The sequence below is a fragment of the Antedon bifida genome, chromosome 1 (assembly GCF_963402885.1).
Source record: "Antedon bifida chromosome 1, ecAntBifi1.1, whole genome shotgun sequence".
NCBI classification, from domain to species: Eukaryota; Metazoa; Echinodermata; class Crinoidea; order Comatulida; family Antedonidae; genus Antedon; species Antedon bifida.
Genome location: NC_136226.1, coordinates 11,018,978 through 11,030,726, shown reverse-complemented (window position 1 = coordinate 11,030,726; position 11,749 = coordinate 11,018,978). Strand labels below are relative to the sequence as shown.

At 32.8% G+C, this 11,749-nt stretch overlaps 2 protein-coding genes across 2 annotated transcripts; both read left to right on the top strand.

Moving 5' to 3' along the window:
* Window positions 1–4,871, top strand: LOC144834756 (solute carrier family 22 member 7-like). The gene is made up of 9 exons (XM_078689669.1): window positions 1–228; window positions 1,156–1,259; window positions 1,631–1,749; window positions 2,276–2,444; window positions 2,813–2,951; window positions 3,106–3,194; window positions 3,375–3,568; window positions 4,029–4,138; window positions 4,716–4,871. The coding sequence occupies exons 1-9, from the start codon at window positions 1–3 to the stop codon at window positions 4,869–4,871; spliced, it is 1,308 nt and encodes a 435-aa protein (XP_078545795.1).
* A 1,482-nt stretch (window positions 4,872–6,353) lies between these two features.
* LOC144834744 (beta-alanine transporter-like) lies at window positions 6,354–8,804 on the top strand. Its single transcript, XM_078689658.1, has 4 exons — window positions 6,354–6,581; window positions 7,510–7,613; window positions 7,999–8,153; window positions 8,632–8,804. The coding sequence occupies exons 1-4, from the start codon at window positions 6,354–6,356 to the stop codon at window positions 8,802–8,804; spliced, it is 660 nt and encodes a 219-aa protein (XP_078545784.1).
* The last annotated feature ends 2,945 nt before the right edge of the window (window positions 8,805–11,749 follow it).

Here is an 11,749-nt window from a genome sequence, read left to right as displayed (position 1 = left end):
ATGGATCACCATTGCAAGCCTCCAGATGAAGCTAATTGTAGCGAACTTTATCTCGGTGACTGCTGGAATACAGGCGATAGCATGAGTCTTCCACCAGATGATGAGGGGACACTATTAATCAATGAAGCACAATGTAAAATGTATGCAAATGATACGACTGAACTGATTGATTGTGAACATGGATGGACTTACGATCGATCACGGTATGATTCCACTATTGTGTCTGAGGTAAGATTGTTTATTTTGTGTTCGTCAAGAGGTAGGACAAAACTCAAGAAAGGAGGATTATGGTTTATAGATAAATAACACCATAAATACATTAAATAGATATAATGTTGAATTGTAGATATAAATGAATGTCAACATTGTTTTTTTGCACACTAAGTTGGCTTGTATGTTATTGTATTATCATTATGCTGGTCGAAAAACAAACTATAGAAATAACATACTAGCCCATATATGGCGTATGTATTAAATATACAAACTGATAAGTTATTACAATATAAACCATTGGCATAAAGACTGATTGAAGTCACTGTGTCTCCCATAATGCATGCTCTATTGTGTAGAAATAGAGATTAGTTTTAGATTTTAGAAACGGTTGCGTTGGAGTACCTTGTATTCAAAACTGTCATTGTGTATATGAACAATAAAGTTTAGCTCGTGATGAATACCTTAAATGAACATCTATTAAAACTGATTTAGTTATAGGCTAGGATAGGTTACAATTAATTATATCATTGTATCATTGTATGAGCAGGGAAGAGTGTAATTAACTCTTCCTTGCTATATGAGCGAGCACAACAGTAGGCCTATATACTTACCGGCCTTTTCAGCACACATTATGTTATAATATACAACATCTAAAATCATTATTTTAAAAATCTATTTAGACAAACCAAAATTAGTTACTGACTGACAGTTCGAAAGGAGCACTGAAACTGTCAGTCAGGTCAGTAACTAATTTTGGTTTGTCAAAATAGATTTTTAAAATATCGTATCTTCAAACCAGATGAACATTTTCAATCTTTCTAAAATCATTGTTACCTATATTTCAGGAGTTGTTCCAATACATCACAACAATGCCTTATAAGTATTTAATTTAACAATAAATATTTATATAACATAACTTTAACATGCATTACATTTTGGTAGTTTGACCTGGTGTGTGAAGACAGTTATTTGGTTTCCTTGGCGTCATCCTTGTACCTAGCAGGCTTCTTTGTTGGTTCTATTCTATTCGGACTTCTTTGTGATTTGTAAGTTTTAAATAAATGAAAGATTTCGGTACCTTCATAATAGTATCATGCCATTAAATTTTGGAGGTAATCCGGACCAGGATAACAATTCTGGACCACTTTTTATTATTTTACTAATATTAGGCCGTAACTATACAAGAATAATGTTTATCACGATTCTTGATACTTGTTACTCCTGGTGGATGTTGCAACTCTCTGATTGCTCTTGTTTAAATAATGGTTTTCGCGATTTTCAGCGAGTCTTCTAATTATATGCGATTTTGAGTCTATTCCTTAATCCATGTTTGAGTGTAGTTCAAACTTATAAGTACCGTTCTCTACTCTGCTGCATTTTGTTACACTACTCACATTTTATAAATTTCAATTGTTAGTCTAGGAAGAAGAAAAGTAGTGTTTTTAGGCTTTGCATTGGCTTTATCATTCTCGATGTTATGCAGTCTGTCGAAATCATATGTGATGTATGCGAGTTTCCGCTTCCTGACCGGAATATGTAATACTGGGTTATATTGTTCAGTCTTCACATACGGTAGGATAATATTTTATTAAAGATCATTAAAATTCATATTTTAAACCATTGACCAACTTAACAAATACAATTAAAATGGTATATTCAGAGCTGATGATAGGTATAATACTGCACAGTGTACTAAACAATCACGCAAAATTGAGACTTGAGACAGAAAAAAAAATAAAACGACATAATGAAGGAGCTTTCGATTGACATCATGTTAATGCATTGTGTGCATGCAAGGGCAATATGCATGGGGCCTAGGTTTGTCTCCCTGCTTCAGTATCATGCCTGGTAAAACAACACGCTGTAAATGTCGCGACCTTTCAAGCTAAATTGGTAAATAATATAATCATATTTTAATGTTAAATGTTAAAGTTTCAAACATAATATAATTTTCGTCACGGGCATACAACGAACATTGCCAATATATTTCGTAGACTGTCCCTATAATGTAATACCATACAGACAATTTATATTTAAATATTGTTTTTTTCTCTGTTTTCAGTTACGGAATTAGTTGCTCCATCTAGACGAGCCATGGTGTCTACCATTGTGACTATCTATTGGTGCTTTGGCATAATGATGTTAGCTCCGATTGCTTATTTCATTAGATCATGGGACAAGCTTCTCATGACTTTCAGCATTTCCCTTTCCCCTCTGCTGTTGCTTTACTTGTAAGAACCAATATATTATAATTGTATTTTATAAATTAAAAACGGAAAGCTTAAAATGAATGTAAACAGGAAATATAATTAGCTGTTGAAGCTGTAGCCTTTTCTATAGTACAGTAGGGTCATAATGTTAAAATCGTGTAAAATGGTTTTTTTCTTATGAAAAAAACAAAAAACAACTCAAATCCGAAAAACTTAAGACTTTGTTTAGGGAGCAACATGTGATTATTAGCTCTGTTAATTAATTCACTTATGGTAACAATTTCGTATAAATATTAAAAGATGGTCAAACAAAGTTGGTATTATAATATTTGTATGGCTGATAGGTTATATAGTAATTCATTTCTAACTTAATTTGATTATTTTTACAGTTTTATTCCAGAGTCACCTCGGTGGCTTCTTGCCAAAGGGAGAACTGAAGAAGCAAAACTTGTTATTCAAAAAATTGCAAAAAGAAATAAAGTTGGAGATTTACCGGATGACATATTGGACAATTTAGAAGTTGGATGTGTAAGTTGACATATTTATTTCGCTGACAAAATGTCATCTTATTAGCAGAGTCTAAGACGCGTTCATACCGTAAACACGGAATGAACAAGAACCAAAGATTATGAGCGTAACATAAAACAAAATGTTACGTAAAACGCATGGATTTTTATTATAGGATTCAAGTGAAAGTACCAAGACTAGTCCGTTGATTATACTTCGATATCCACAGATGAGAAGAAAAACTGTTTACATCACATACAGTTGGTACGACACATTTCTTGTTTATTTGTGTATTAAAACTATTTTCATGTATTCCGCTCTAAAACTCTGTGACCGAAAAAGTTAAAAAGGTAAAAGTGTAATGTCATTACAGCCACATCAGATATATGTTTTTGATAGATTCCAACTAAAACTAAATTTTGCTTAAACTAATGTTTAAAATAGGTTTGCCGTTAACCTTGCCTACTATGGTTTGACGTATGGTGTTGAGGGTCTAAACGTCGACGTGTACATTGGAACTTTCTTGGGTGGTGTTACCGAGTTGTTGGCCTACTTGTTCACTTGGTTCTTTATTCAGAAGCTGGGCAGACGATGTTCACTAGCTGGTGGTGTTGCTTGTTTCATCAATATATGGATTCGTAAGTCTAGATTCGGTCCACATCGATGCGCATGCTCTATTGAAACTTTTCAAGTCTGTCAAGTAACACCAGAGCGCGCTCGATGTAAAAAAAAATTCAAACTTTTGTTTGGAAACTCAGTTTGCCATTGTTTGTAGAACGTTGTGCTTAAAGATATATTGTCCCCCTAAAAAAAAATTGTTTCACATTTTTTGTTGAATATGCCATTTTATTGTAATAGTTATTAACTTTGAGCAAAACAGATTTACCTGAAAAAATGTGATTTAAAGCAACAAATTCTTAAATTGTCTGTCAGGTAATGGTTTTTGGTTAAAATTAAACGTTTTTTTTTGTCTCTTTATAAGTGAAATAATTTTTTATTTTGATTTTTTTTTTACAGAAGTGAATAACTTTATTGAAACTGCAAAATGAATTATTTAAAGTCTGATTTTATTATTTATTATTTTTCATGTTTTTGGAGGACAATACATCTTTAATGGAAGCTGTACATTTGAAAATCTCATGTCGTGTGAACCTCAAATGGACAGTCACAACCTTCCCAAATATGGTGGTTGGTGGTTGCGTCTTATGGTACTGTGTACTTTGTACTAGTCCATGATTGCCTGGGTACGAAAGTTTGGGGTGGGGTTCAATTATACTGAATTGAATCAACAATGAATTCCAAATAGTGTCCCAATTTAGCTTAAATTAGTGTGTTGGATTATAATCGAGCATACGGTACTATATACTGACAATCAGAATTCGACCTTCTGTTTTGATATGCTACAATTATTACTAAACTAATTATTTTTAACAATGTATTTTTCAATCGGGTCGATTCGAATTTTCAATTATTAATGAGCAACATGTTGCTTTTATGAGGCCATTTTAGAGTAATAATAATTATGTTTGTACATTTTCAGCGGTAACACTGGTGGCTTTCAGAACATCTTTAGCAATGATTGGCAAGTTAAATACATTTTACTTTACAGTAATACTATATGATAAGTTCGTAAAATAATATTAATATGTTCCTGAATGTTGTCTGGTCTGTGTAAATGATCTGTAAAATACAAAATAACAAGTACCCGCTTCTTTTGCTGCCATTGTAACTTGTGTCAATACATGTCACATATTGACTGAAACGTAATTGTATACGTGTTTACAGGACCACCGGTTTAGGAATATGCTCCCTCTTTTCACGAGTGGCTGGCATGCTTGCCCCTCAGATTCTTTTTCTCGAAAAAGTATGGGCACCTCTGCCACTGGTGGCGTTCAGTTTGACGTCAGTGACTTCTGGACTGGTGGCACTACTTCTGCCTGAAACTCTAAATGTGCCACTTCCGCAGACTATAGAAGAAGCTGAAATGATTACGAGGTAAGAACAGTACTTAAGCGTGGTTCCCACTAGCGACGCTAGGTTCTTTACTTTTACGTTTAAACATATTTCTCCGCATCTTTTAGTCTATTACCGATGACACGCCGTTTTCTTGTTTCAGGAAAAACAACATAAGAGGGAATAAAGATTTTGAAAGTCTTCAGATGCAAGCAGCCAATACTTAAGAATAAACTAAATTAGAAATTTGTTATTGGAATAGTGATTAAATCGGTTTGTTTTGGTTCTCATGCCAGGTTTAGTTAAATTCGTTTGGGTTTGGGTTGTATCTAGATATTTAAATCGCCGTGAAACTAAGCAATGTGGTCTAAACATGTTATGTATAGAAGGGAATATGTCAAATAAAAAACATCAACACGTTGTAATAACATGTTGTAGCTAATTAAGAAATAACCCTACCAGGTTTACATTTATGTTATATAATATAATTTTTGTTTTAATATAATAATGTTACTAATGACATTTTAATTTTATTTTTAATTTTAGAAATAGTATTTAAAAAATTAATTTAAATAACATAAACGGAGAAATAAAGTAGAATCTATACAATGAATTACTTACAATTTCACATTTTTAGACTTTCTTTAAATCTTCGACTCGCCAGAAAAATATAATAATAATAAATACTTCAAATTTACATCTCGAAGTCTTTTCCGAAACGAAAGTTTGTTCATCTTTCAGTCTAACTTTAACGACAAACTAAATTGTGTCATCCTTTTCGAACATGATATCTATTCTACAGAATGAACAGTGGGGTTAGCGTCTGCTGGGCACTGTGTGTGGTGTAACGATCACGAAAATCAAGCAATTGTTATTCTTTTTTACCACTTTTCATATCTTTTAGATAGAGGATTTCATTTGATTATAAATGTTACCATATTATTAAAACTAAAAAATTTCCTTTTTTTTTCGAATAAGCCCCTCCCTCAAATGAACTCCGCCTCCCCACCTCCGCCCTATAAGGGCCCTACCAAATAATAAAGACTATACTTAAAATGTTATTAATCATCTAAGACACTGTGAAACAGAATAGTTTAGTTTTACGAATGTCAAGCATTTCAATAATGGTAACCGACAGAAAACGTAAAAGAAGAACATTATCATTCCGAGAACCATCGTCTACACTTCCTAGAGGGGGAGCGAGCGAAGCGAGCTCACCCTCTAGTGTTAATAACTAACATTTGTAACAACTGTAGCCTACACACAACAGAACCAATCCTATCCAGGGATCAGTAGCGTCAGGATTGGTTGTTGAATAAGTACCAATCTAATAACACTATGAAGTTTGATAACGTCTTTAAATACATTGGTGAATATGGTCTCTATCACAAACTGGTGACATTGTCAATATGCTGTCTTATATTTTTGAATTCGTTTACTAATATATCAACCGTGTTTATCAGTGGGACTATGGATCACCATTGCAAGCCTCCATATGAAGCTAATTGTAGCGAACTTTATCTCGGTGATTGCTGGAATACAAACGATAGCATGAGTCTTCCACCAGATGATGAGGGGACACTATTAATCAATGAAGCACAATGTAAAATGTATGCAAATGATACGACTGAACTGATTGATTGTGAACATGGATGGGCTTACGATCGATCACGGTATGATTCCACTATTGTGTCTGAGGTAAGATTGTTTATTTTGTGTTCGTCAAGAGGTAGGACAAAACTCAAGAAAAGAGGATTATGTTTTATAGATAAAAAACACCATAAATACATTAAATAGATATAATGTTGAATTGTAGATATAAATGAATGTCAACATTGTTTTTATGCACACACTAAGTTGGCTTGTATGTTATTGTATTATCTTTATGCTGGTCCAAAAACAAACTATAGAAATAATATACTAGCCCATATGGCGTATGTATTAAATATACAAACTGATACGTTATTATAATATTAACTATTGGCATAAAGACTGGTTGAAGTCACTGTGTCTCCCATAATGCATGCTCTATTGTGTAGAAATAGAGATTAGTTTTAGATTTTAGAAACGGTTGCGTTGGAGTACCTCATATTCAAAACTGTCATTGTGTATATGAACAATAAAGTTTAGCTCGTGGTGAATACTTTGTAAAAAAACCTTAGATAAACATCTATTAAAACTGATTTAGTTATAGGTTAGGCTAGGTTTCAATCTTTCAAAATTATATCATTGTATGAGCAGGGAAGAGTGTAATTAACTCTTCCTTGGTATATGAACGAGCACAACAGTAGGCCTCTATACTTACCGGCCTTTTCAGCACACATTATGTTATAATATACAATATCTAAAACCATTATTTTAAAAATCTATTTTGACAAACCAAAATTAGTTACTGACCTGACTGACAGTTCGTGAAAAGAGCACTGAAACTGTCAGTCAGGTCAGTAACTAATTTTTGTTTGTCAAAATAGTTTTTTTAAATATCGTATCTTCAAACCAGATGAACATTTTCAATCATTCTAAAATCATTGTTACCTATATTTCAGGAATTGTTCCAATACATCCTAACAATGCTTTATTAGTGTCAACAATAAATATTTATATAATATGCATTATATTTTGGTAGTTTGACCTGGTGTGTGAAGACAGTTATTTGGTGTCGTTGGCGTCATCGTTGTACATAGCAGGCTTCTTTGTTGGTTCTATTCTATTCGGACTTCTTTGTGATTTGTAAGTTTTAAATAAATGAAAGAATTCGGTACCTTCATAATAGTATCATGCCATTTAATTTTGGAAGCAATCTGGACCAGGATAACAATTCTAGACCACTTTTTATTATTTGAATAATCTTAGGCCGTAACTATACAAGAAGAATGTTTATCACGATTCTTGATACCTGTTACTCCTGGTGGATGTTGCAACCCTTGTAATACTGGTTTTCGCGATTTTCATCGAGTTTCCTAATTATATGCGCTTTTGAGTCATGGATTAAGGAATATATTCTATAGATCTATTCCTTAATCCATGTTTGATTGTAGTTCAAACTTAGTACCGTAATCTTTCATATTCATTCATTTCGTTACACTACTCACATTTTATACATTTCAATTGTTAGTCTAGGAAGAAGAAAAGGAGTGTTTTTAGGCTTTGCATTGGCTTTATCATTCACGATGTTATGCAGTCTGTCGAAATCATATGTGATGTATGTGGGTTTCCGCTTCCTGACCGGAATATCTGATATTGGGATATATGTTTCAGTCTTCACATACGGTAGGAATAATATTTTATCATTAAAATTCATAATTTAACCCGTTGCGAAAAAAAACAACACTTTTACATATTACAAAAACTATGACCACCTTAACAATTACAATTGTGGTATATATATACAAAAATGGTATATTCAGATCTGAAGATAGGTAATACTGCACCGTCTACCAACATTCACGTAAAATTTCCGCAATATTGAGACGACATAACTAAGGAGCGTTCGATTCACGTCATAGTTAATGCATTGTGTGCATGCAGGGACAAGGGACAAAAAACGGTACAGTACCATGCCTGATAAAAACAACACCCGGTAAATGTCCCGACCTTTAAAGCTGAATAATAATATTTTGATGAGATAACTGTTCGTCACGGGCATACAATGAACATTTCCAATATATTTCGTAGACTGTCCCGATAATTTAATACCATACAGACAATTTGAATTTAAATATTGCTTTTTCTCTGTTATTATTTTCAGTTACGGAATTAGTTGCTCCATCAAGACGAGCCATGATGTCTACCATTGTGACGATCTATTGGTGCTTTGGCATAATGATGTTAGCTCCGATTGCTTATTTCATTAGATCATGGGACAAGCTTCTCATGACTTTCAGCATTTCCCTTTCCCCTCTGCTGTTGCTTTACTTGTAAGTGTACTTTTATAAATTAAAAACGGAAAGCATATAAAGAGTAATTTGTGAATTGCTATATTACATGTTCCTTAAATGAATGTACACAGGAAATATAATTAGCTATTGTAAAAGTGGATCATAGTGTTCAAATCGTGTAAAGTGTCAATTTTTTAGTCGCGTGCAACTCGACTCTACAGCTCACTAAGTCGGTCGGTTGGTCGGTCGGTCGGTAAACACTAACTTGTATATGGCCTTGCCTTGATATCAGTTTCATCTAGCTAAGTCAATTTTTTACAGTATATTCCTTATGGCCAGGAATCGGTGTGGTTATTTGTTCACGGTGCGCAATAAAAAATTACGCGATCTACGCACGATTTAACGAAATCACGTTTGTAATCATATCTTCACAAGCATGAATCACAATTAAATAAAATTTATAATATCGATAGGAATCTCCATGTAGGGCTTTCTCTTTTCAGCCCTTGGGTTTCTCCTATTGCCACCTCTTCCGATAATCTATAAGAGTTCCTTTTTCATCTAACACCTTCTCCTTTAAAGCAAATTTCAGCATCCACTATAGTATTTTACTCTGCTCTACAGCTCACTATGTCGGTCGGATGGTTGGTCGGTCGGTAAACACTAACTCAAATTTGAGCACGCGACTGCAGCCATGTATATGGCCTTGTTCTCTTATGACAATCAAAAAAAGAACTCCACTCCGAAAAACTTAAGACTTTGTTTCGGGAGCATTATGTGAATATTAGCTCTGTGAATTAATTCGCATGTATATATATTTCGTGGGCCTGTATGTTCTAACCATACTGAAATATGTATAGAAATAATTAAAATTAATACAAAAACAAACAAAAAGATCATAATAATTAAATAATAATAATTTATAATTGCATATTACACCATAACTAACTGTTTTAGAGTGTATTAATGTAAAGTTAAAGCCAAAGACATAAGTGGTATGGTTGGACCACTTACCCCAATACCCGTTGGACCACTTACCCCAATAATTTTAACATTATTAAAATATGACATTACAAATTCAATTTTTGGTATATACACTAACAATTTATTTTCTATAGATGACTAACATACATATTTTAGTAATTATTCATAAGTAAACCTATTTATCTAATTTAATGGCAATGAATGAACGTTTTTATAGTTTGGCCTATTGTTTTTAATAGGCTGGCAGCCATATTAGAATTCACACTTTAGGGGTACATTAAACAGGGTACAAATCAAGCCTAAAATATGGAATTTTTAATACCAATTTAAGCAACAAGATCCACTCATATTAATTCTAACTAATTTATATTTTCTATTTCTATAAAAATGTTAGCAATAGAATAACAAATTAGGCCATCTAAGCAATATTATTAATGCCTATTGCAAAATAGATATTGTTTTTGTACTGCCAGTTTTAAAAATGAGGTCGTCAAAAAAATGATTCTGAACTATTTGGTCCAGTCGCTCAATTAAACAAAGCGCCATTGATATAGGCTCAACGCACGCTGTCAGCTTTCATTTTTTACAAGCTACACAATGTACTAGGCCTAAAATGGTTTATTAATCTTTAAAGTAGTTAAAAATCACTTTAAACTTACCCTCTTGAAACAATCCTTCTAAGTGTGTATTTTTCAATAGGTAACTGATAGACGAAAGTTGGAAAATTGCGATTTTGATAGGTAAACTAATGAGACAGCGTGGTAATTCGTGTATAAAACAATAGAGAAGTAATTTATGTCAAAGTTCATAATAAAAAATATGGTCTATAGAGGGTAGTATAGCAGCAATTGAAGAAAAACTTAGCAATTGGACCAGTTACCCCATGGACCACTTACCCCATCCTCCCCTAACAATTTTCTATAAATATTTAAAAAATAATTATGGTCAAGCAAAGTTGGTATTATAATATTTTATGTAATTCGGTGGCTGGTAATCTAGTAATTCATTTCTAACTTAATTTGATCATTTTTTACAGTTTTATTCCAGAGTCACCTCGCTGGCTTCTTGCCAAAGGGAGAACTGAAGAAGCAAAACTTGTTATTCAAAAAATTGCAAAAAGAAATAAAGTTGGAGATTTACCGGATGACATATTGGACAATTTAGAAGTTGGATGTGTAAGTTCAAATATTTATTTCGCTGACAAAATGTCATCGTATAGTAATAGTTAAGTGACATTATTGTCAATAGAAAAAGAGAAAATATTTTGTATTTATTCATAACAGTTTTAGGGAAAGGGTCGACGCCTGATCTCACAACCATGCAAAATTGATATGTCTGACTGGTTCCTCGTTTTGGTTGATTTTATAGGTTTTTAAAGATGTATTGCCCCTCCCCCCTCCCCCTGAAAAATAATTCTTAACATTTTGTTGTTGAATATGCCATTTTTGGTGTAAGTGGATAACCATTAGGTGACATTAATACCTAAGAGTTATCCACTTAAACCAAAAAATGTGATCAAAAAAATGTATTTACCTAAAAAACTGTAATTTAAAGCAAACATTAATCAAATTGGCTGCCAGCCAATGGGTTTTTGGTTGAATTTAGCCATTTATTTTGTCATTTTATGAGTGAAAACATTAATTTTCTCCGGTTTTTTTTTTACGAAAACGTTTCTAACGTAATTAAAACTACAAAATAATCTATTCTAAGTCTGATTTTATTTTTCATGTTTTGGGGGACAATACATCTTTAATTGAATAAAAGAAAGTTAATAAAACAAAATGTGACGTAAAACGCATGAATATTTATTATAGGATTCAAGTGAAAGTACCAAGACTAGTCCGTTGATTATACTTCGATATCCACAGACGAGAAGGAAAACTGTTTACATCACATACAGTTGGTACGACACATTTCTTGTATATTTGTGTAATAAAACTATTTTCATTTATTCCGCTCTAAAACTCTGTGACCGAAAAAGTAAAAAAGGTAAAAAGTATAATG

What these genes read in the sequence shown, in the direction of transcription:
- LOC144834744 (XM_078689658.1), top strand. Translation starts at nt 6,354, where the DNA reads ATGGATCACCATTGCAAGCCTCCATATGAAGCTAATTGTAGCGAACTT. An exon ending in ATTCCACTATTGTGTCTGAG is followed by an intron (nt 6,582 to 7,509) that starts GTAAGATTGTTT and finishes ATATTTTGGTAG; the next exon opens with TTTGACCTGGTGTGTGAAGA. An exon ending in TTCGGACTTCTTTGTGATTT is followed by an intron (nt 7,614 to 7,998) that starts GTAAGTTTTAAA and finishes TTCAATTGTTAG; the next exon opens with TCTAGGAAGAAGAAAAGGAG.
- LOC144834756 (XM_078689669.1), top strand. Translation starts at nt 1, where the DNA reads ATGGATCACCATTGCAAGCCTCCAGATGAAGCTAATTGTAGCGAACTT. An exon ending in ACAATTTAGAAGTTGGATGT is followed by an intron (nt 2,952 to 3,105) that starts GTAAGTTGACAT and finishes TTTTTATTATAG; the next exon opens with GATTCAAGTGAAAGTACCAA. An exon ending in GTTTACATCACATACAGTTG is followed by an intron (nt 3,195 to 3,374) that starts GTACGACACATT and finishes TGTTTAAAATAG; the next exon opens with GTTTGCCGTTAACCTTGCCT.